General features: G+C 38.3%; 1 protein-coding gene and 1 long non-coding RNA gene across 7 annotated transcripts; one reads left to right on the top strand and one right to left on the bottom strand.

Annotated features, from left to right (window-relative positions):
• Nucleotides 1–1,345: 1,345 nt before the first annotated feature.
• LOC143860200 (uncharacterized) lies at nucleotides 1,346–4,251 on the top strand. The gene is made up of 2 exons (XR_013239631.1): nucleotides 1,346–1,808; nucleotides 3,861–4,251. It is a non-coding gene; the product is annotated as an uncharacterized LOC143860200 (long non-coding RNA).
• Nucleotides 2,564–24,764, bottom strand: LOC143860197 (Tetratricopeptide repeat (TPR)-like superfamily protein). 6 transcript variants are annotated; one of them, XM_077370763.1, is made up of 9 exons: nucleotides 24,747–24,764; nucleotides 15,339–15,506; nucleotides 11,462–11,665; nucleotides 11,062–11,212; nucleotides 6,254–6,476; nucleotides 5,610–5,701; nucleotides 5,301–5,436; nucleotides 3,717–4,048; nucleotides 2,564–3,087 (listed from the first exon to the last, which is right to left on the bottom strand). In XM_077370763.1, exons 2-9 carry the CDS (start codon nucleotides 15,396–15,398, stop codon nucleotides 2,837–2,839), a joined length of 1,449 nt encoding a protein of 482 aa, XP_077226878.1. In that variant the 5' UTR covers nucleotides 15,399–15,506; nucleotides 24,747–24,764; the 3' UTR covers nucleotides 2,564–2,836. The 6 variants fall into 6 exon arrangements, with proteins under 6 accessions (XP_077226878.1, XP_077226873.1, XP_077226874.1 ...); XM_077370758.1 differs by lacking the exon at nucleotides 24,747–24,764 and adding an exon at nucleotides 16,306–16,732 and having other exon boundaries at nucleotides 11,462–11,738; XM_077370759.1 differs by lacking the exon at nucleotides 24,747–24,764 and adding an exon at nucleotides 16,306–16,724 and having other exon boundaries at nucleotides 11,462–11,735.
• Between the last annotated feature and the right edge of the window lie 908 nt (nucleotides 24,765–25,672).

Genomic DNA, 25,672 nt, shown 5'->3' with positions numbered 1-25,672 from the left:
AAACATAATAATTACAAATCCGTTACATTCTCATTATAACGATTTAATTTAATTCCCAGGGCACTCCAGCTCCCACTAGCTTGTTGCCCTTGCCAACACGGTCGATTCCGCGGGGACTTATTACGATAGATCATACCGCCTAGGGACTCTTGGTCTCCGTAGGATTCCGACATCAACTTGGAGTTGCGCGGTTCTCCCAAGTTGTATACCTTTGTTTACGGGGATAGCTCAATGGCTTCCCATCACCCTTTCCCATTTCTTCTTTGGGTATTTCTTAAGTGTACATACGGCTTCCACGTTATTTCATATGATTAAAAAGAAATACAATTTAAACTGAATATTTTTATCAGAATTCAGAATCCATTTCAACATATAATATAAAAGACATAATTTCATTTATTTATAGAATAACTTAGAATCAATATAAATCAAATACTTCACCATTCTTGTTGGATAAATTAAAAGCCATACGAGCAAAGTTAGGTATCACCTGCCTTTTCCAACTGACGGTGTGAGGAAGTTTTTAAGAGACAAATCCGAAGTCTCTAGAAATAAATGAGAAAGACGCCCTGCATAAATTTCATATCAACAACGTTAACCATTTGCTTCCTACTACTATGTTTGTCTTTCAAAGTTAATTACGTCTTACTCGGGTGTTAGAATTTTATTTATTTATTTACATATCCACATATATATATATATATATATATATATATATATATATATATATATATATATATTTCTCAGTTTATTTATGCAATGAGTACTTAATTAATTTAAGGCATTGATGACCGGATATATATTTCACCATATTTTATCCTTTGTTTCCATCTTTATTAGGTTGTAGGTTCTAACAACTTTTGGGTTTACTTATGTTTCAGGTTTCTCTTTCTCAAAGAGGATGTGAAGGTGGCTACTGGTCTTATAAAAATCCCAAGGCAGGGGTCGGCCACTCGAGGGGAGGAGCGAATGGTGGTGTCCGGCTTTACATGTGTCTAGATATGTTACTATTTCAATGGGCTTATGTTTGAATGGGAAAGTTGTAAACATAAGTTCTTGTATGTCAAAAGGGAAAATTAGTGTACTCATAAAGCCTAGGGGTGTAAAAATATAAACACCCTTAATTTGAGTATGTCTCCCCATTTATGTAAATATTTATTTTTATTTTTTTATTCTTTTTATTTTCTAGAGACCAATGTTACAAAACCATCCGCAGATGAACAATTTCGTGTGACCGCAACAGATTCTATCTTATTCATTTATTTCACTCGAAGTGGCTGCATGTCCGTGAACCGTTCGGCCTTCAATTCCTTCTATGATGGTTCACAGTATAACCTAATAAATAATCCACCTCCCCTGTTTCTACCCGAGCCACCCCCCCTTAGTGGTAAAACGTGCAACCATTAATACACTAGAAGGGGTGCAAAAAGGGAATAAAAAGGGGTCAAAATTTACATTCTCTTTTATACTTTCTGTTCTTTCCCTTATACCCATTTCATCTCCTCATCTCAAATTCCAGTTCTTTTCAAAGGGAGTTTGGCATGGAGAGTTTTGGAGTAAGATGGAACGGTTGGGGTTTTGATGGGCTGAAGTAATTTTCCCCTTTCTTTTCTTTTTCCCTTCTCTCTTTCTTTTTTTTTTTTTTTTGGTTCAAGAGCATGGATGTGTGGATTGATGGTGGTATTCCATTGGGGTTTCATGGTTGCCAAGAACTTAAATGGGTTATTATAATTTGGGTTTACATCAATTGAAACAATAACAAGGAAGGAAAGAATCACAGTTGATGGTACCTACTTGTGAATTCGAAGGTGAGTCTAGTCCCTCTCCTTCTTCTTCTTGGTTTGCTCCCAAACTCTTCACGCCTCTTCTCTTTTTCTCTCTCGTCCAACTCTCTCTCTTTTTGGGCGGTCTAAAAATGGGTAGCAAAACCCATATGTTGGGTTTTTTTTTTTTTTTAAAACCCACAATAGAATTTCTAAATCTTGTTTCCATTTTCCCATATTTTTTTCTTTATTTGGTGTGGCTCTATTAGGAAGTGTTTAAGTATAGATAAATATATTTGGAAGTAAATCCTTCAATTACATTAGATTATCTTATCAATCCTAGGTTTACTTAAATTAGGTTTCTTAGTGAGTAATTGATGCCTTAAGGCTACACTTAATGGCTAAAATTATGGATTTACAAGAATTTATCTAATAATATAATTAGACTACTAAATTTGATCTTGGGGATTTTAAATTTGAGTGTTCATATCACGGACATACTAATTTATTGAAATAAGGGTGTCTTTATTTATATATCCTACTGTTTTAGTAGGGTTTCAATACCAATACAATACTAGGTAAATTCGTGGTGTTACATCAATTGTTGCCCCATAAATAATTTCCATAATATGATACTATCCCTCTGATCTATAGAGGTTTCCATAATGTGCAGTCCCTTTAGATATTGGAGGGTTAGTGCAGTCCCTTTAGATATCGGAGGGTTAGGATCATCCTATGAAAATGATTTTTTGGGCACAACCTATTTACCTTGCAGCCCAACAGATGAACGATTTGGATCATCCCATGAAGTGGCCCAAACAGTTATTTTTTGAAAAAATACTGTACTATACGGCCACACACCATATAAAATCTCCTATTACAAAATGGAGGTAAATAAAGAGCAACCTCAGTCACTTTTCTTTTCAAAAGCTAAACCTCTGGTACAAAACTGGGATTCTTCGGTTTTTCCTAGTAGATGTTGGGTACAGGATGATGTCTGAAGGCTGATCTATGGTACCCAAGGATTTTTACAGTGAGGTAAGGGATGCAGTAACACTGCATTAGAGATCCTGTCAAGCAGGGACCCTCTGCTTGGATTTGGTTCTAAGCAAGGATAATCTCCTCTGAAAAGGCAGTTTCTCATCCTTCTTTCCCATCTTGTCCAGAAAGAAAACAATCTTTTTTAGGGTAATCATAACCTCTTCACTCTCATAACCCAACTCTTTCTCTTGAATGTTCAGAACTCTCTTCAGTAGTTCCAATATCTCGCCATGATCCTTCCCTAATCTGGTCTGAATAGACGCCAAACAATCAAGGGCCTCCCCTATCATAAAAAAAAAAACAAACAGCAGCATCAATCATTGCTACAAGAATCAGAATGACAACTTGAGAAAACTAAAGAATAGGCATTAGGGGTGCAATTCAGGTTGGGTGGAATCAACAAGAATCCGGCCCAATTTTAAGGTAAAAACTCAACCCGAATTCTCAAAAATTGACCAGAGTTGCACCCCTAATATTAAGCATATTGACTTCTTAATCAGTATAAATAAGCCAAATTAGATAAATGTTTTGGATTCATCCGGATGAACAAACTTGGATCTAGTCTGACAATTCAGTTTTGGGCTATGTAAGCTTTTTGATCTCTCTAACAAAAATTTAAAAACTTTCAAGAAGAATGAATATAAGATTTCTTTCCATCTTTTTGACTTTTTATCTGCCAACTATATCTTTCATTTTTGTAGTTTCTGAATTTAATAAGACCCCAGTTGCAATCAGAATAAACTGATGAGCAATAACTGCTGATCTATATCAGATTTTTCTCCCAAGTGACAAAATTTTCGAACATTGATAATAACAATCAAACATTTTTGCACACTAAATAACAATGACATTGTTTTTCTGAATTTGAAAAGCAAATATTCCTTTTAGAAGGAAAAGAAAAATTCTTCTTACCAACTGGAAGAGATTTTTTTCCAAAAGAATCCTCTCGAATGCGAACGGCCTCCAAAGCGAGACGCTCTGCTTCTTCATCTTGTTTCAAATGGTAGAGGGTGACTGCTAGGTGTAACATTGGTACTGTGATGGACTGATCCGCAGGGTCTACTTCTTCTGACATGATTCGCAAGCTTGTCCTCAGCAAGCGCTCAGCCTCCACAAAATTTTTGGAACGTGAATAAGAACTGGCGAGGTTTAGAAGGTGGGTCACTGAACTAGGATGTCCGTGACCTTTGTGCCTCTCTGAGATCAGCAAACACTCTTCAAGTAGCTCCCGGCCCTCTTGTTCTCTAAGAAAAACCAAGATGTTAGACAGCAAATATGGTGACATACAGTTAGTTCAATCCAGCTTGCTTATCAAAAGAAAAAGGTGGCATAGAGTAATTCTTCTTACAGCTGATGTAGTCATTGTGTAACTGTAGAAAAACAAAAAGAAATCATTGTGTAATTGTGTACCATTATATAATTTCACAGGAAGTAGTGTTTTTTTTAATGGTGTATCAAAATAATTTTATTCAATAACAACGTTAAAAAAACAAACACATGACTGAGATGGTCAGGAGTAAAATGGAAACGATGATAACACTGCAGCACAACAGATAAAACACCGCGGCACAACAGATACTTATCACCCATATGTAGTAATTATTTTCATCAAGCCACCAAATTTGACAATCCATTAGGATTTTTTGAGATAGAGTTCTCATTTTGTCATATCGTTACATAAGGTGGCGAGTCTCTAAGTGATGTGAATGAGAGTAACATCCGTTGTTATGAGGTCTCAATGTTCTAAAGGCCATCTGCCTGCAGTGAGCTCGGCTTCTGTCATGGTGTTCTCCGTCCATGCATTTGTGCAAGCTTATTCTTGTCCACTTCATTTAGTGCAGGAACTTGGTTGCCTGCTGTGCACTCTATAGTAGCGGAACCAGCCCAACATTGATGAAGCAAGAGCCACAATACAGATCTATCACTCTGAATGCATAAGCTCCTATGATATTTTTATCCAAAAAGAAAAACCCTTTCTCCAAGGTCTCGGTTGTTGAAGTTGAACTGCATAGAAGCCATGGGTAGGAAATAAATTCACTAGTCTGAAGGGAAGGCATAGTAGCAGAAATGGGAATGATTTCTGATTTCCCTTGTTACTTACTGAGAGAAATTAATTGAAATCAGTGCAAGGATTGTCCTAAGTTCCACTCATAACCAAGAGTTTTCTTTTTTGTTCTCATGTTTCCTATATAACTGGTGCTTCTTTTGCTTTTCTGTAAATACTGATCAGATTAGGGGAAGAGATGACGAGGGCAATACCTAGGAGAGGAAAAGATAGAAGTAAAAAAATAAACTGATAAAAAAGATATCTCTAGCGACTAGCAATAGAAAGAAAGGGAGACAGATAATCTGATACAGGGAAGAAAGAATGGCCAGTTTCAATGGAAGAGAAAAGGGGGAAAACACAAGGCACATCCTAAGATAGAAAAGGTAAGAAAATTGCTCCACATCACCATTGTATATTGTAGCCATAAGGTTTTGAAATGCAGACTTTACCTTCCTGCAACATGAAGTAACTCAGCCAAGTCTAGCCTCATCTTTTCCATAACATCATCATCTAAAGCCATATAGTTTGAATTTTTAATAACCTGAAGGCCCTTTCTATATACAGAAATAGCTTCGTTCACAGTGCCTGAAAAAAAAAGGAAGTTCATCAGAAACTATCCAAAGAACACTGAAAAGAACTACTACATCACAATGTCAAAAACTCAAAAACTAATTGTGCGATGGAGATCTATATCAGTAGAAATGTGCTGAGGGGAACCTAATTACATTTACATGCCAACAAGTGATTGCAGAAACTACCTTTTGCACACATGGCATGGGCCAAGGAACACATAGCCATTCCTACTCTTCCATCATTTGCCCCATATAACCCAGTATAAATGTTTACAATTCTGCAAATGATGAAAAGGCAGAATGTTAAAACGAATTAATATGCAAACCACAGTAAAATAAACAGAAATAAAGACAACTTAATATGCAAACCACATTAAAATGAACAGAAACCATTAAAAAAACGAAAATAGCTAAATGAAGACTGATAAAAAACATAAGCAACATAGAGGAAGGCCTCAATTTCTCATTTTACCTAAACAACAAAGAATGATGCACCGATTCTCTCATTTTTTTTGCTTGTGTGATGAACAAATTCGAACTCATGCAAAATCACTAAATCATGGTGCTACCCATCACATAAAATAACATTAAGCATGTAAAAGTGAAAATAATACATAAATACAAGTTACAAATAGAGGCACATGGACAAAAAGTAAATGGTGCATGAAAAGAATTAATAAATAAATACAAGTCACATATAGAAATGCACATGGACAGAAAATTTAATGGCATTAGCTACATGAAAAGAATTTATGAGTGCGACTGGCCTACATAACAGAATACCAGTAACCTAAGTAAAGACAAAAAAGTACAATGGAAGCTGAAATAACCTGTTAAAAGAACTTTCTGCATCTTCAGCCCTTCCCTCCTTGATGAAAACATTGCCAAGACCAAACAGAGGTATCACAAGGTCCTCACATTCAACACCTCTGCTCATTTCTAAAATGGTGATTGCCCGACGATAGACTTCTATTGCTTTAGTAGATCTTCTAATCAAACCAAAGACTTTTGCCATCCCCAGGAGTGGCGTGATAAGAAAAGTGCTGTTGATTCCTATCACAAAAAGTATACTTTTATCATGGAACTGATGACTCTAGTGGCCAACTGAAAATTGATAATATGTTGCTTGGTGCCACATGGGGAGTGGTGAATTTGTTATTTGTAACATAATGGAACTAATAATGTAAGATCAGAAGCTAAAGTTGAAAGTTGAAATTATTATTTGAATGTGTTGAGTTCCACCAAAGATATTCATGTGGACTTTGATAGTACGGGTGCAACTTGGACCAGGCTCAATCTGAACCCGAGGGGTTCAAGCCGATTTTGGCTCAGGTTGGGTTGGCACTTCCTCGGGTTGGGTTGGGTTGGGTTAGAACTAGGAAAAGCCAACCCGATTTAGTTATGGATTGGTTTAGGGCTGAGGCCTTGGGCAACCCGACCAGACCACGTTCCCTTAATTTTATCGCGACTTCAAAATATTAGGGCTATAGTATGGCCTTTTTTTGTATTTTTTTTATATTTTTGACTCAGACCAACCTGAACCCAATCTGTTCCAACCCAACCAGACCCGATTCGGAAAAATGGATTGGGTTAGAGTTTAGAGATTTAAAGGCAGGTTGGGTTAGGCTTGAACCTCCTTGACCTGAGCCTCAGGTTGGATCGGGTTAGTGTTGAGCTTTTGAGTTCTAGGGTTGGGCTAGGGTAGGCCTCAACCTGACCCAACCCGGCCCGAGATGCACTTCTATTTGACAAGATGCATCGGCAAAGTCTTGAAAGATGGGTGCTGATCTTTGTGTTATGGAGAAAAAATGGTTCTGATCATGATGCAATAAAATCATGAAGGGGGAAACACCTATATGAGAACAGCCTAGAATAGTGACTGAACTATAGTGATGAAAATAAGTAAACATGGTTGCGAGAAACCTTAGGGATGTTTTGGCATAAATATTAGAAAAAAAGTAAAGAAAATATGGAGAAAATCATGACTGCTAGGGTTTCTGGAGTTGAGGTGTTGGTCTCTTGGAAATTAGAGGACAAACAGAAAAGGTTCAACTATCTGCTTGAAGGGGCTGCAAGAAGGTCACTTTAAGAAACCTTCTGCTGTTGCACTTGGGACTTTGGATTGGTTCTTAGGGAGACAAAAACTGTAGATGATTAGGGATCATTGCAAAGTTGAGGAGACTAAAATTGTAAATCTATTGGCAATTTTTTCAAAAGGGGGGGAACCCATGTTCAAGTATGTCAGTGATGAGAAAGTCAGTCCTCACGAGCCATGTAGCAACTGTGGTGCTTTAGTGGGTATTTAAGTCCAGTAGGCCACGTTTGGATACCTCATGTTATTGTATTGAGATTTGAGTTTTGGATACAAAATACATCAATCATCCTCATGCTGAGAGAGAGAGAGAGATAGGCGCAGCGAGGGTGAAGGTAACTGCCACAAATATTGATTTCCAAATAGTTGTGCAGAACAGATTTGAAAGCCAGATTTTTTATTCACTATTGTAGCTGATTTGGAAATCTAAGGATCTAATCCAGTTCCAAATCTCAACTCTCAACTGCAAATGTGAGAAATCCAAATCTAAATCTTGTGGGTATCCAAACGCGGCTTATAGATTCAACAATATACTTGTAATCTATTTTATTTTATTTTTTGAAAAATGACAAATATATATTCATACCAGCAAAATTTACAATGGGGACCAGTAGTCCCATTAGATTTACATGGTATGAGATGCCCACGAGTATTCTCCTTAGCCCAAAAGAAAAACCCAAAACCCCTTACAATACCCAATAACCTAGGAAGAACACTTCTCCAATTCCTCCATTATGTGTTGGACTTGAAAATCCGGCATGTCTAAAAGAAGGTCCTTCGGAACCATTTCCAAGAAGCCAAGACTCTTTCTACTAGCAATCCTTTCTTCCACCATCCGGATGCCCACCGCTTTGGTAGCTTCCCACTGCCGCTTCCTCGCCGCTCTTTCTTCATTCAGAATGAATTTGAAGAAAGGATGTTTATGCAGCGGCGAGTGGGTATCTTTGACTGTAATTGTCCCGCACAGGCTAAGGAATGTCCATTGACAGTCTTGAGTTTCTTGCATAAATAATTTCCATTGCTTGCTGAGAAGATCTCCAGACATCTCTTTATGGGTTGGGTCATTAATGGATGCCCTTTCTTCATCATAGACCATCGTCCTCATCCTATTGAGGATTTTCTCTAAGACCAAAATCTCCATAAACAACCTCCTGCTTCGACCTCCAGAGCATGAAGATGACTCATGCGTATTACTTTGATTATCCATTCCTACTTGGTTGAGAACGGATTGCCCAATACTCCAAAGGAACTCCAATGAACTCTCCTTGCCTCTTTTTATAAGGGCCACTGACCAGAAGACTATACCCCAATATCCACTATCGCATATACGTACGTCCCTTCAAAATACGGGACTAGTAATAACCTCTAACCCACTACCATGCCTTTACAGCTTCCTTCGTCTAGATAATAGAGTTAATAACCTGCTCCTGACAAAATATTTCTTTTCGCTAAAGTAAATGAAGCTTCCGCAATACGCTTGTAACCTCTTTAGCCTCAAGCCTAGTGAATGGGGTCCCCACTCCCCATTTCCAAAGATTTTATCTGGGCCAGCAACTTGGGGGAGGCTAATGGTTACTTAATTTCTTTTTAAGGAACTTTCCTTTTGAAAATGCCTTTTGGCTTTGAATTTTAATTCAAAATGGCTCACAGGAGAGGCTCGAGGTTTTTCTTGAAAGTTCCTTACTGTTGGAAAATGACCAGATTTTTTACTCTTTATGAAGGAATGGTCCTGCCTACCAGATTTTCTTATAGGGGTAAGGTGGTCTTTTGACTTAAAGCCAGACCTGTCAAAAAACGGGCAAATTTGACTAAGACTCTTGTTTCCAGATCCCATCGCACCTTTTTCAGGACCACTCTTAGGCAGCACGCCATTGGATTTTGATTGGTCAGATTTGAAATTTGAATTCGGCGAGGATCCTAGAAGTTCGTCGGAGAGCCAATCCTGCCCCTTCGCCGGAGAAATTTCAACCAAAGAAGGCGTCCGTCCCTCAGGATTGAACGGCTCGGATTAGATTGAACATTCCCCCATTTTCGCTTGAATTTCAATTCCAATGGTGAAGTCATGGTCTAAGATCCTGATTTTAACAAAGGTACCTAAAAACTTCCACCTAGGGACTAAGATTTTGGCCGAGACAAAGCTCATACAATGCTGGTGGTTACCTTCCATCTTTGTCTCCAGAACCTTACCAAAAAGGCTCCCTATAGCCTCCACCGTTGATATGGCTCAAGCATGTAAAGGGATACCGTAGAAGTTGACCCAGAAATCTTCCACACCTTGACAAAAATCCTTATTCCAAAGTGAGGAGAAAGTAATTGATTCCCCAGTGCCCCAGACCCCTTATTGAGGATCTGTAAGGCCTGCTTGTCTGATTCGAACATAAAGAGGGTCTCATCCTTCGCCAATATGCAGGGGCAATGTAAAGATGGGATATCCTAATACTTTATCGCCCAAATCCAAAGATCCTCTAAAGTCCCAATGTAATCACTCATTTTCCCTATCAGACAAGCTTTCAGGGTATCCATACGTACTTCCACTTCCCTACCCAAGCTTTCAGGGTCCCTTCCTCCACATGTGATGAGGTTTTACCAGAGTCAGGCCACCACTCACCCTCACAACAACCAGCCTCCAGAGAAGGAGTGGGACGAGCCACCCACTTTAGAGGGAGCTGCAGACACCAGTGGCATTCATCCCGCCATTTGAAATTGAATTACTTGCAGGGGGGAAAAGCTAATCCCCAAGCCAGCGGCCTACTCTTTTCTTGGTTCCCCATTTAATATCTCCCCCCCCCCCCCCGATCGAAGCAGATGGAGGGATCTGTTTCACTTTATCTTGCATACATTGTCTGCATCTTTTCCGCCATATGAAGTTATGGTAGTTGCAGTAAAGGCACAGCCAATCCCCCAACCATCGACTCATCTGGTCTCACTAAGCTTAAAATTTTTCACTCATCAGAAATATCATCGTGTCCAAAGCAATATGGCAATACCAAAGCTAAGGTGCTTACAAAGATGATCCAAAGTCGAGAGGGAAACAGCCCAGATCATACGCTAAGGTGCTTACAAAATTTAAGAAGATGATCCTGTCCTCAAAATTCTCCAAAGCAATTCTGGCTTTTTTCTGTTTGTTTTCTTAGCTTAATTGATTTAGTAAAGATGCATATTGTAAGTAAAACCATGTATTGGTGGTCACTTTCCACTTCATAATTAACCATAGTTTTGGCTCAAGAAAAGAAATAGGTATAAGTACTGAAATCATAGTTTTACACTTCAGAGGGTCACCGTGGAGATTCAATTCAGACAATCAGCAAGATGAGTTGCATAAACTACAAACTCGACTGTCCTAGATAATTAATAATCAGAATAATCAGTAAACCCAGAGTCTGATTCGCACCTGCCAAGTCAAACCCGAGTTCAAGTTTTACATTATAATATTTATTCACTGAAAAGGACAAGAAACTGACTCAAGTAAATATGTCCCATGCTCCAAAGAACTCCTTTATTCCAATTGTTGACCAAGATTATACAAAAATATGCAGTGGTACTAACCAAATAGTCTCTCCAGAATTTCAAGACCCCTCTGGTACACAAGCATTGCATCCTCAAACTTTCCCAGAGTTGCATACATACTTCCCATATGCATCAGTATCGAATCTAAAAATTGTTCATCATTCTGTGCATTGTCCACTATCTCACGCAACTGTCATTCATAAAGATGAAAACACTCATCAATGCACTTTTCATAAGAAAAAATAGAGAAAATATCGAAACTAATATTCCTGCATTGAAGAAAAACAACAAATGAGTTACTATGTTTGAAACAAACAATGTATGGGTTATCATTTCCATGATAGTCTAATGGATAGAGCAAAGAACATTATGTACCCCACCCTTTGCATGACAATATTATGTTTGCAGTAAGTCAGTAACAATAAATCAATAAACTTACCTCTCCCAGCAGACACTGAACAAACTCGAAGTCGCCAACACCCATATATCCCAAGGCTATGACATCAAGAATAGCAGCTTGTTCCATGCCTTTAGCACCCGCATCCATCTGTCCTTTCACTGATACATAATTTGCTTGAAGCAGATCTATTGCACCCTCTTGGTTCCCCATTACAAGCATGGATTTAACTTCAGTGAAGAACTCCTGCAGCTCTCTCTCAATATCATTCACATCATCAATGGTGATACTTGAATTATCAACCAATGCCTTAGACCTACTAACAATAAAATATGAAGCGATCATTCAATGTACGTATTGTCACAATGTTTCACAATCCATGCATGAAAAAAAAAAGGAACCATGCTCCACCATATATTCCCAAGTCCCAAGTTCACAACTATCCACCACTTATTTATAGACCGAAACGAGCTGACTCCAAACCACAAAAAATGAGTAATGGTGCAACCAAGAATGAGGATAAACTCAATATATTGACAGCGAATAGCTGCTTGTAAGATATGACTACATGATAGCTTGTGGATTTCCATGCTTCAATCCCATAAAGAACTCGCAAACATTCTTTGGATGGGATAATTTGCCATGAACTGGCCAGAAATGAGGCTTTAGTTATGAATCTCTGCTTGAAGATCGGTCTTCCCAAGGGAATTTTTCATGTCCCTGGATAGTCATTTTACTTGGGAGTTTCGAAAGCCTTCAATTAATGAAATTATTTCTCATAGTGATGCATGACTTAAAATTATGACACAAGATTTGAACTTTCAAAAGATGTGCCGTTGATGATGAACATCAATCATCATTAATCTTGCCCACATGAAGTCCAAAGGAAAACTAATCTCAGTCTTATAGTCTTAAAAACCCACAATTAACTCTCTTTTTTGAAGTAAAAACCCACAATTAACTCTTAATTCATGAAAATCCTAAAACCTTTATCTTAACCTGAAGATGTGTGCTGATCACCAAACAACTTTCATAAACAAATTTTACTGAAAATTAAGTTCAACCAATCACTCTTGAAAAAAAAAATCAACTCTCAACTAATCAAACAAAGAGTTAATGACACAGAAGTCAAATATGAAGCAAAGTATGAAGTAAAGTATTATTTCTTTGGTATTCTTTTTTTCCTATATCCAAGTTGTAGTTAACTTCAAATTAAAATTAGAAAAAAAAAGAGAGTAACAAACAAGTACATATCAGGCGAGTTAGTTGGGGCTTTCATACCATTAGTCCAAAAAATCAATGCATATTAGGTGATATTTTAATAGTTGTGACGGGCACTGTCTGGTACATTCCAACTAGTGCTCAAGCATATTTTATTTAGGTTGATGTCTTGAAATTTCTTAGATTCACTTTCCCATGCTTTTGGTGATGAGATCACTCCATCACCAGTTTAGCACCAAGGTTTTAAATTTCGACCGAAATCCGAAATTTCGGTCCAGAGCGAAACCGAAACTGACTTTATCTGAAATAATACTTTATTTTGGCGAAATACACTGAAATTTCATGTTTCGCCCGAAATAAACAAAACCGAGGCCAAATACTCAACTTTCTTCGAAATTTTCAGAAAATTTACCGGTTAACGATTTGATTGGAGCGAGATTTTATGATTTTATTGGGGCAAGATTTTATACGTCAAGATTTGATTGGAGAGAGATTTTATATTGTGTAAATTACTATATGGTGTAATTGGAGCGAGATTTTATAGTGTAAAACTGTAAATTACTATACGGTGTAATCCCATAAAATCTGGGTAGATATCACTTTTTGAAAAACACCGTGTAATCCCTTAGAATCTGGTATTTATCAAAAAGTACTATACAGCTTGCACCATAGGATGATCCAAACCTTCCACTTGATACCATAGGATGATCCAAACCTTCCATTTGATGGGTAGAAAACGTAAATAGGTTGTTCCCCAATAGGAATTGTAGCAAGCTAGCAGCCAATTAGAGAAATTTCGCCCAAAATTACCGGGATTTGGTATTGAAAAAAATATAGTTTTTTTAATGGTGTGCCGAAATTTCGCCCGAAATTTGCTATTAAAAAATATTGTTTTTTTTAACCGTGTATTAGATTTCGGCTGAAATTTTGAATTTTTGGTTTCGCTTAGGGGCGAAACGCATGCTGAAACTGAAATTCAAAACCTTGTTTAGCACCCACCCGACCCCTTTGCCAACATTGCCTGTGCTAAGACACCCTCATTCGCTGCGCCATGAAAACTACAGCAGAATGTAGTCAATGTACAGACCTTAGAAACAGGAATCTTCCCTCAGGGTGCCGCTCCCACCTCGGAACCTCGATTCGGCGCTCCTTAGGAAGGAACTTCAAGGGAGCGCGACCCCAAAGTGATAGGAACTGCTCTCATGACGCTCTCACCTGCTTCTATTACTCCATAAGTCCCACCACTAACTTCTTTGCATCGAACTTCTCCAACTCTTCAAAGTAATTCATTGGAGCAAGCACAAAGGCTTGTGCGTCTTCAGAAGGCACGAGGAACAAGTGTACGGAAATGAAGATGGTGAAGATAGTTAGAAATTACTGCTCTTTTATGTACTTAAATTTTGAAAGATACATATGAAAATGGTTTGAAACTATTTTTTTGTATGTACTTGAAAAATGGTTTGAAACTATTTTTTTTTATGTACTTGAATTTTGAAAGATATATAAATAAAATATTACATGTACGCTCCCATGACGCTCCCAAACTTAGACTCTTCTAGACCCCTCGCTTCCCCGCCCCCGCTCCCGCACCTGCACCCGCTTCGTGCTTCTAAGGTACGGACATCATTTTGCCGATTTCAACTATTCCAATGGATTTATTTCTTACAGTTTGATCATTTGGAGCAGTTTTACTTTTAACTGCATCGAATAGAAATTTCAACTATTTAATTTGGTTTTCTGAATCAAGTTTTCTTTGTTTAGCTAATAAACCAGGAAGTTCGATTAAAGGCGGTTAAGGGTTTGCGAAGAAAAATAAGTCCCTGTACTCTTTAGAAGTCTTAAGGAGTTCTAACATGGTGAGCGGGTGTTCTTCCTAACTGCTCCTCTATGCTGTACAGATGTGTTGAGGCGGATGTGGGAGTAGTTGGGTGCAGGGCCTTATCTAAGTGGCGATGGTGGCACAACGTGGTAGGAGGTGTTTAATTAATTGACTCGCGAGTTGATTCCAGATAGTTTAGGGTCGGTTGAGGACTGTCGGTGCCATCTACAACGATCTTTCCATCTTCAATGAAATCTTGGACGAAGTGCCTTTGCAGGGAAAGCAATCGTCAGTAGCATGGCCAACTGATGGAACTTGCAGTAGAAATTCTCCTTATCTCCAGTTTGTGCTTGATATTTCACCCTGTGCAAACAACAAAGATGGACACTAATGACTCCTTGAGAGGAGTGAAGGTTCTAGGCGGTGTCAGCCCCTTGGTTTCTTTGGGAGAACTAGGCATGGGTCCTATTAGACCTGGGTTGCTGGGTCTGGACTCTGGACAGGTTGGGACTGCACTGCTGACACACTCATTGGCTGCTCCATGAAAACTACAGCAGAATGTATAGATAGAAAGCAGTTCCACTTGGTGAAACAAGGTGCATATACACTAATTTAGTGCAAGGTTACAATCAAGTTAAGATAATCTGATAGTACGATGATTATATATATACATATCAAGCCTACTTTTTTCCTAATAATCCATGGTTTTCTGTTTGGTGATTTCCATATCCTTGTTTTCATGGATAAGCAGAAAAAGTTTGTATTAACCTCAAGAGCACCTATACAGTTTGCATAATTAACCGATTTTTTTTTTCTTAAAATCCCCCATTCTACTGCATACCAATAACTGTACAATGCTACAAGAAGCAATAAGCGAACCTCTGCAAGTTCTTTGGAGAAGTGGAAAGCAATTTTAATGAGGCTGTTGTAGAAAACCATTGCAATGCATAGCCCTTTCTAAGAGGTACTGGGTAAAGCTTGATCCGTTGTTGGGGAAGAACTTGCATATGAACCATGATCTTTTGGCAATGCTGTGAACTCAAATTCCTGAAAATTTTAAGAGAAGAATTAGATGTTTGCCCATGTCACACTCATTGTTACTGATAAAGATATCTTATTGGCAGTAACATTACAACACAATTCCTGCACGGTCATAGAGAAGGATCGGAACTCTGAAACCGAATAAGATTACACATTAACAATTTTTGTCAATACAATATACAAAATTCTTGAGCTCAAACCAAAGCAGAAGTACAGACAAATTAAGGCTAAGAGTAAAAAAAAATAATAGACAGCACATAATACAGTTCAGTAAACAGTATGAATTTTGGCCATCCAATCAAAAGGGGGCCTTTAACAGTAGTATCCCTAATTATACTTGAGCATCACCCACTTTCAAACTATCCTCTATTATTTAATGGGAGAAACCGAAAACCCTAGGCTCTGAATTTTTTAAAAAAATCAAATTTAAAATATCAAAAATCCAGTTCTGCACTTCTCAATCGAATTCGAATAAATAAGAAGCAGATTCGAGTATGTGTTTCAAACGCTGATGGGGTGAATAGACTTACTGAATTGCAAATAATTCAACTGTTCTCTTCTATCAACGGCAAACCCTTTGCTTTTACTAGAAAAAAAATTCCCAATTCGGCTCAGAAATTTCAAATATTTATATCAAATTCGACAAATAAGAAGAAGATTCAAACATTTGTTTCACACAATTGATGAGGATATCAATAAAAGTTTCAGAATTTTGTAATTTCAACGAGGGAAAAGTAGGCTTAAAAAATGCCATGTAAACGACGGAAATAATTCAGAAAACGGGAGGTGAAAGAAAGTAGCGTACCTGTAAAAGGGAGGTGAAAGAAGAAGAAGTGCCGAAGCCATTTTAGCAGAGAGCGGTGCTCTTTCTCAAGCCGCGTATTTTACTGGACTAAAAAGCGGAGGGTTTAAGGGCGAGAGTGCCAGTTGACTTAACATGCGCCGGGGGTTTATGACGTGCTTAACCTACGCGAGGTTTGGGAAAGAGAAAAACCGCCTGTTCGCCAAAGCAAACGTCATGAATGCAGAAAGTCACTTTCTGCAAGGAAGTAAAATTTTGAATTTTGCCACGCTTGCTTTGGAGCCTTGGAGGAAGAAATGCTTAGCTATGACGCCACCTCACTGTAATACAATGGTGTAGTGGGTCCCACCCAACTTAGATTGATCTGGGCTGTCCGAATGATGATCTTTGCTTCTGATCTCTTATCAGTCATAAGAGATCCACATCCATCGAAGCCTCAACTCTCATATGAACGATCAAGATCTATCAAAGGCTTTGCCTAATTGATCCTAACCATCTATTTCAAGACTGTAAGAAAACTTTTTGCGTGTTCAAATCATAAGCATGCAATTTAGATGAACTGAAACATGAAAAAGGATCAAATATAAATACCTCTCGATGCTTTATACAATTAACGAAGCTTGATCCTTTGATGTCTTTGAGTGTCTGCAAAACGAAGAACAATTGATGGTGGTCTTCTACTCTCTCAACGTTTCCTTATGTGTATTCCAATGGGAAGAAAATAACACCTTGTATATGTGAGAGTAGAGACCAACCTCATATTTATATTAAGTAAAGAGAAACCCTAGAGTCTGCCCATTATCTACTCTTGTTCCTCAACCACCAACCTTATTGGGCTTACATCGGGCCCACACATAATATTAACCCATTACCATACCATTTCTAATGTGAACACACGCGACTAAGGTGTTCCCGGCTCAAACCTTATTGATCACTAATTGTCTATGAGCCGATCCGAACTACTCTTTACTAATCAAACATTCTCTACAATCTGGTTTACATAAAGCCAAAATACTATGCAAGTCCACTAAAAACCTTACATTCTCCCACTTGGACTGCCTGGTATATTTGATAGAAAACTTTAACATAAACTTTTAGTTTGAAAACTTAATGTAAAACCTTTAGTTTGTAAACGACTCTCCAGATTGTGATGGCCACAAAGAATGTTGAGAAGAGTGGCACCTTAAACTTTGCCTTAATCAAACAAAGCCCCTAATACCCAATTATGAAGGTCGTTACATCATTTTATGACATAGGACCGTACATGTCAAAGTACTAGTAACCTCATCGATACAGGCTATATGCTATGGCTGTGTGGTATGGAAATTACATGCAAATGTGATCTTTCATGCCTATTTCCAAATTGGTCAAAACTTTATGTCCATTATCGAACCCCTATGCTTCAATAAGTGAAGCTTGTCCATTACCAGACCCTTATGCTTCAACAAGTGAAGCTCTTAAGACGGGCAATCCTGATGTCTTAAGTACCTTTATACTTTACTCATAGGTGAGGAACCTTTATACCGTACGACCAAAGCCTACCCTTCTTAAAGCTTAAGCCTAGATGTTTAGGATGTCTTAGAGTTAGAAGTCTGTCCTAGATATTTGGGATGTCTTAGAGTTAGGAGTCTGTCCTGATTGTGTTGATATGCTTTGTCTTGTCGTGTGAGTGTCCCTAGAGTTAGGAGGCCTCAAGTCGTGGTCGGTTAGACAATTAGTCGAACCGATGGCTAGACCAAGAAATATTTAGTTAGCCCATGATTTTCTTTATGGCATACAGCCTAGTTACACATAGGATATAGGAACCACCTGCATTAGCTTAAGGCTAACCAACTTGCATTAGTTAGGGCATATAGGGAGTTCTAAAAATTACAATTCACTTGAATTTAAGCAATCGCACAAAAAGCTTTAAAAACTAGTCAGGTATAGTTGATCGAGTCTAGGATAGCGGTCTTAGATGGTTAGGCATCGTAGTTTAGAATAGGTCATCGAACTACGTTGATTCTGATTCTTCCCGAGGCCGGGATACGTAGAGCAGCCGGGATGGATGGCCATCCTGGTCCGAGTCAAGTATTGCATTAGAGTCTTAGGGTTTGTCGTGTCGAGTCTTGTGTAGAGTTGAATTGTGTTGTGTGTTTTGCTGTGTTTTCTTACTTTCTTGTGCAGACCTTATACCTTTAGCTGTAGCATGCATGTGTTTGTACACCAAAACTTAGACATCATTTAGGTATGACACTCATAACCTAGCTATTCTTAGGTGACACTTATTTCATTTCTTTCGTGTGTGCTTATTATTCATCTCCGAGACATGCATGATTAGATAGACGTCTTCTCGGAGATATATGTTCCCATTTCACATTACTTTCGCCCAAAACTCTTCAAAATCAATAAGTAAATGGCATAAGAGACCAGGTGTTTGCACTTGGGCGGATGAGGTGCTCTTCGGACCTTCCAAATTCGTAACCAGGCACGAACCTTCTTTTATACCTCTGGTTATTCGTTGCAACAGAGCATAGTATGAGATCCAGGGCCCACTTTCTTGGATGACGACTCTTCTTTGTTTAAGGTACGCTTCGAATCCGTGCTAGTCCCCGAATCGAGAGGTATCTCCCTTTGTATCGCCACTCATGCTGTGAGGGGCATTCCTTTTGAGAGTTCCTTGGTAGAGCTCTCAATTCACGTGGATGATCTAGAGAGACTTCCGGGGGCTCGTCTCCCTCCTCTCTCGGATCGGGGTCCACACTTTCTAACAAGGAAAAACTTTAATTCTATAAGCTTAGAGCCCGATGAACTTTTGTTGTTTCGAGAGAAACAAACTGCAGCATTATTATCACAATATATCTTCAGCAGCCTAGAAATGGAATCCACAACCTGAAGCCTTGAAATAAAGTTTCGTAACCAAACAGCCTGTACTGTAGCATCATAACAGGCTATAAACTCTGCATGCATAGTCGAGCAAGCCAATATTGTCTGCTTGACACTTTTCCAAGATATGACTCCTCCTGCCAACATAAGGATATAACCTAAAGTAGACCTCATATCATCTGGACAACCAGCAAAATCTGCGTCTGCATAGCCAATCACCTCAAGGTGATCTGACCTCTTGTATGTGAGCATGATATCCTTAGTCCTCTACAAATAATGCATAACCTTCTTTGCTGTTGTCTAATGATCCATACCAGGATCACTTTGAAATCTGACAAGAACACTGATCGTAAAAGCGATATCTGGACGAGTACACACCTGCGCGTACATCAAACTTCCTACGACGGATGCATAAGGAATCTTTTTCATTTGATCTCTCTCTAGATCATTTCTGGGACATTGAAGTTTAGAAAGTTTATCACCCTTATGGAAAGGTACTATCCCTGGAGAACAAGCATGCATGCTAAATCCCCTAAGAACCTTATCGATGTACACCCTCTGAGATAGTCCAAGGATACCTCGATGCCTATCACGGTGGATTTGTATGCCAATAACAAAAGATGCATCTCCCATATCCTTCATCTCAAAATGACTTGACAACATCCGCTTCGTCTCATGTAAGAGACCGAAGTCACTACTAGCCAAGAAAATGTCATCAACATAGAGAACTAGAAAATAAACTTGCTCCCACTGATCTTCAGATAAATACACTAGTCAACTGAATTTTCTTTGAAGCCAAAAGAAGTAACAACCTCATCAAACTAGGTACCAATGTCTGGAAGCTTGCTTAAGCCCATAAATGGATTTCTTTAGTTTGCACACCAAATGCTCTTTACCAGCCACTTGAAAACCTTCAGGTTGCATCATGTACACATCCTCTCCCAAAACTCCATTTAGGAAAGATATCTTCACATCCATTTGATGAAGTTCTAAGTCAAAATGTGCAACTAAAGCCATAATAATTCTAAAAGAATCCTTAGAAGATACCGGTGAGAAAGTCTCCCTATAATCAACGCCCTCCTTTTGACTAAAACCTTTGGCTACAAGCCTTGCCTTGTATCTTTCTACTTCACATTTTGAATCACGTTTTGTTTTAAATACCCACTTACTACTTACAACCAATGGGTCTATAGCCATCTGGCAGGTCAACCAAATCCCAAACTTGGTTGTCATCTATGGACTTTAACTCTTCATGCATATCATCCAACCATTTAGAAGAATTAGGGCTTCCAACTGGCTCTGAAAATGAAACTGGATCAGAATCAAACTCAACATCAAACGCATGCTCCTACAAGTATACAACAAAATCATCTGATAGGGCCGGTCTATGCATTCTCTGTGATCTCCAGAACTGTAAATCATCTGTCAACTGGGTTCTACCTTCATGAACAATTTGAGAACCCTGATTATCATCCTGTTGAACGGGAACGTCAACTTGTTCAATCGGAGAGCGAACAATGGTACTTGGTGGAGCTACAGGTATGGGAACCATAACTCGCTCTTCCTCAGGAACTATCTTTTGAGGCTCAGAACTCCCACTGATATCACCACTTTCCAAAAATAGAGCGTGATATGTCTCTATGACCCTACTAGAGTAGGAAGGACAGTAAAATCGATAACCCTTTGACTTGTCTGGGTACCCAATAAAGTAGCAACTGACAGTTCTCGAATCTAGTTTTCTCATCTGCGGATTATAAGGCCTCGCTTCTGCTGCGCATCCCCAAACATGCATGTGGCCTAAGGTAGGCTTCTTCCCAGTCCAAAGCTCATAAGGAGTCTTGGAAACTGCCTTGCTTGGAACTCGATTCAAAATATAAGTAGCAGTTTCCAGTACCTCTCCCCATAAGAACTCCGGCAAGGAAGAATTACTTATCATACTCCTAACCATGTCTAAAAGGGTCCTATTTCTTCTTTCGGCAACTCCATTATGCTCAGGTATCCCAGGCATAGTGTATTGCGCATCAATGCCACATTCTTGCAGGAATTTAGCAAAGGGACCTGGATTTTGCCCACTCTCATCATACTTACCATAATACTCACCACCATTGTCAGATCTCACAATCTTTATTTTTCTTTCTCTTTTGAGCTCAACTTCTGCTTTGTCAATCTTGAAAAAATCCAAGGACTTGGATTTTTCATGCATGAGATAAATATAACCATATCGAAAGCAATCATTAATAAAGGTGATAAAATAACGAAAACCACCTAGAGCAGAAAGGGAAAAGGCTCGCAAATATCTGTATGCACAATCTCTAAAACACCTTAACTTCTTATAGCTTATTTCTTCCTAGTTTTGGTGAGCTTCCCTTTGATACATTCCACGCATGTCTTGAAATCTGAAAAATCCAAGTGATTCAGAATACCATCTCTCACTAATCTTTCCATTCTTTCTCTAGAGATGTGTCCCAAACGCCTATGCCATAACATTGAGGAATGATCATCCATTTTGTTGCGTTTAAAACCAACAACATTAATGACATAAGGAGGCGAGGCCTTATAATAGGAAGGATCCAAATCTAGCTTATATAAGCCATCATGCAAAGAACCAGAACCAATCGCATGGGAGCCAGAATACATAACAAAACCCTTATTGGCAAATTCAAAACGGTAGCCACAAGAATCTAGTCTAGAAATAGAAACCAAACTCCGTCTGAGAGAAGGTACATAAACAATGTCAACTAAGTTCAATGTGTAACCAGAGACTAACGGTAATCTGACGATTCCTTTATTCTGCCTTCTCTCCATTTCCCATGTAGATAGTTTTCTCGGCCTCATTTGGTCTTCGCTTATTTTGAAAACCTTGCAAGGAGTTTGTGACATGAATTAAGGCTCCAGAATCAATCCACCATGTATTAAGGGGAACATCAACTAAATTGGTTTCTGAACATACAAGAGCTAGGGAAGTACTTTGCTTCTCAATCCACTTCATGTTGACCTTAGGATTGTCTGTCAGTATTTTAAAGGCAGAAAGATGGTTACCAATTGCAGAGGAATTTAAAATTAGTAAAACAAATTGCTCACATAGTGCACATCATAAATCCATACATGCAAACATGAATCATAAAACTTTGATGTGCAGTAAAATATAATTAACTTGGGTGATCAATCAAATTTTAATTCAAACCGGTCTTAAAATCCTTATAAGTCCAAGTTTGATTAGAGTCCAGGCACACTATTACAATCTGTCGCCTACGGGCAAGGCGAATTGCAACGTGTAATAGGTCATCTCTTTATCATAAGGCCAAGTTTCTTAGAAGACACAAGTCTTCGAAGACTTCGCCGCCTATGGGCAAGACGAGAACCTCTAAATCATGTACATTGAACACTTGCCTTATGCCACCACAGTATCTTACCAAGTACGACCCACGTACGGGCAAAAGTCACTACCCGTACTAATACTTGGTGCAATCGCAATCCTTAATTAATTTATGGGAAAAACATGACCGTTTAGATTGCTATAAACTATCTTGATCGACAGCCTACGGGCAATGACCGATCATTCAAACTTATAGAATCAGAAAGGTCAGGATCGCTAAACATTATGCCTAATATTTCAAAAGGAAAAAGGTTACATAATTAGTGAGTCCAAGTGCTGTTGCCATGCTCTCAAAACCTTTTAAAACATGGCTTTGGGTGTGTGTATCAAAATAATCCTCATAACACGCACACCGAACACAAAAATCTGATTTATTTTTGTGCAAGTGCCTCATTAAAAAAAAAATACTACCCGTTTTCTAAATGGGTCGCATCATTGAATAAAGTTTATGTTTTGGCTTGTATGAGTTCCATTATCAAAATCCCATATGATGTTTTTCAAAACACTTCCAATGCCAAAACGAGCTCTCACGGTCAAAAAGTTAAACTTGATGTTTTGGTTTAAAATGGAAAGCAAGTGAGCATCTAAGGAAGGATATAAAAAGATTATTTTAGCCTTCATCTGTGTAGTAGGGTGGGATTACCAAAGTCTACACATTTCCCAAAATCCTTTGGACATTAACCATGGAACAAGGAAGTTCTTTGAAGAAAAATATGGCATTAATTGCATAAGACAACATTCTTTCTTTTAACAACAAAAGGGATAGTTTTGGCCGGTCAAAATCTTGCATGAAAAAGGCATCCTTTGAATTGAATACTATTATTAGATTCAAAAGCATTAAGTGCGTGTTTGATGTACCGTTTAAAATACCGTTTGAAATTTGAAACACCGTTTGGGAGTGTTTGGGTGCGCAACCACCGTTTGAAACGCCGTTTGAAACACCGTTTTGAACCCTCAAAATGGTGTTTTGCAAACGGAGGAGGGGGGGAGGTCTGTTTGCAAAACGTCGTTTTGAACGGAGTTTTTGGGCTGTGAGTTTTTACGTGTTTGCCCTCACCAAAATCCATTTTTACGTATATGCGTGCGATTTTATGCGTTACGTCAAATATAAAAAAAGTGGGGGTGTTAATATCATTCTTGAGGACACAAATTTATTAAATTGTTAATATTTAATTCAAAACAAGGGGCTGCTGATATCATTATATGATCTCTTAATTTTGATTTTTTAAAGACAAAAGAATTAAAAGAAACCCTAGTTTCTTACTTTCTTCATCTACTTTGCAAAGTTGCAAACCCTCTCACGCCTCACTGCCTCAGCGCATGCACTCGTCTGTCAAATCTGGCAAATCTGGCCATTAAGAAGGAGTAGAACCCCAAAGGTATAGTCTTTTTTTTTTTTTTTTGGCAATGATGTTTAATTTTAATAGTGTTTGAATAATATCCTAATGACCTTTTAATATTAGGCCTAATGAGAGAGTAGTTGAGTTACATTGAGGCCAACCAAACAATGCCCTTTTTGGTCATTTTACCACTAAAACTCCGTTTTGGGGCATTCGCAACCAAACACACAATACCTCCGTTTGCCGTTTAAAACACCGTTTTGATTTGGCCAACCAAACATCAAAATGCCGTTTTGCGTTTTAAACGCTATTTCAAATAGTACGCCAAACACACAATTTTGTGAGGCAATGCTTTCTATTTAAATGAAAGGTATTTATTTCAAAAGATATTACTTTCTATTTTAAAAATATATATTAGGTTGTCAATCTTTCGTGAGAAAAGGCATATTTTCCAAAACAACCATTTGTCTCAATAAGTGCATATCAATGTTTTGAGAAACTTTAACCTTTGGAAACGTGACTTAGAAAGTAAGTTTTGTTCATCGTTTTTCTACCCAACCTGGCCTGACTCAGCTTGACTCGGTTTGGTTCAAGTGCATATTGACCATCACTTTTCTGAACACCATTATGATAACCCGGTAGTATCCGGGTGACGAGGAACATATAGAAAACCAAACCAGACAACCTAAACTCGGAGAAAAACTTCTGATTTTCTAGCGCAAAAATTTCTAAGAAATTATCACAGCCTATAATTTGAGCACGCTGGCTCTGATACTACATGTAAGAAAAACTTTTTGCATGTTCAAATCATAAGCATGCGATTTAGATGAACTAAAACATGAAAAAGGAACAAATATAAATACCTCTTAATGCTTTATACAATTAACGAAGCTTGATCCTTTGATGTCTTTAAGTGTCTGCAAAACGAAGAACAATTGATGGTGGTCTTCTACTCTCTCCACGTTTCCTTATGTGTATTCCAATGGGAAGAAAATAACACCTTGTATATGTGAGAGTAGAGACCAACTCCATATTTATATTAAGTAAAGAGAAACCCTAGAGTCTGCCCATTATCGACTCTTGTTCCTCAAATAAGCCCACCAACCTTATTGGGCTTACATCAGGCCCACACATAATATTAACCCATTACCATACCATTTCTATTGTGAACACACGCGACTTAGGTGTTCCCGGCTCAAACCTTATTGATCACTAACTGTCTACGAGCCGATCCGGACTACTCTTTAACATTCTCTACAATCTGGTTTTCATAAAGCCAAAATACTATGCAAGTCTACTAAAAACCTTACAAAGGCTTCCACACCGACACCGACACCCGGCTTAACTTTTTGATTAAATTTCCCATTTGAAATTGAAAGGGAAAAAACAAAAATATTGATTTACTTTCCAAAATAAAAACCTTTTTTTAATAGGTAAGCCAGGATCGAACCCCTGACCTCAAGATGAATGAACATATAGTCTTTACCGGCTATGCTGGAGCCTCAACCCATTCAAAATCTTAACTTGTTGATAAGTAATAAGAAAATATGGAACAACTAATAATTTGAGGGGCAGTAATAAGGAATAGAAGGAGAAGGAGAAGAAGAAGAAAGGGTTTGTTTTTTAACCAAACTTGAGAGGATCTGTAAATAATTTATTTATTTCTTCCCAATCTTTAGTTTCCTACAAGAAATTAACCAATGTAACATCTTGTAAGCTCATATAAACGTCTGCACATTAGGCATGAAATTGAATCGTGCATGCATCACACATTCATTTGCCTTCTACT

This window comes from Tasmannia lanceolata, unplaced genomic scaffold (genome assembly GCF_043159265.1).
Source record: "Tasmannia lanceolata isolate RefF3 unplaced genomic scaffold, GAP_Taslan_0.1 ptg000037l, whole genome shotgun sequence".
Classification (NCBI taxonomy): Eukaryota; Viridiplantae; Streptophyta; class Magnoliopsida; order Canellales; family Winteraceae; genus Tasmannia; species Tasmannia lanceolata.
Note: the sequence above shows the minus strand (reverse complement) of the source record. Positions and strands in the feature narration are given on the sequence as shown.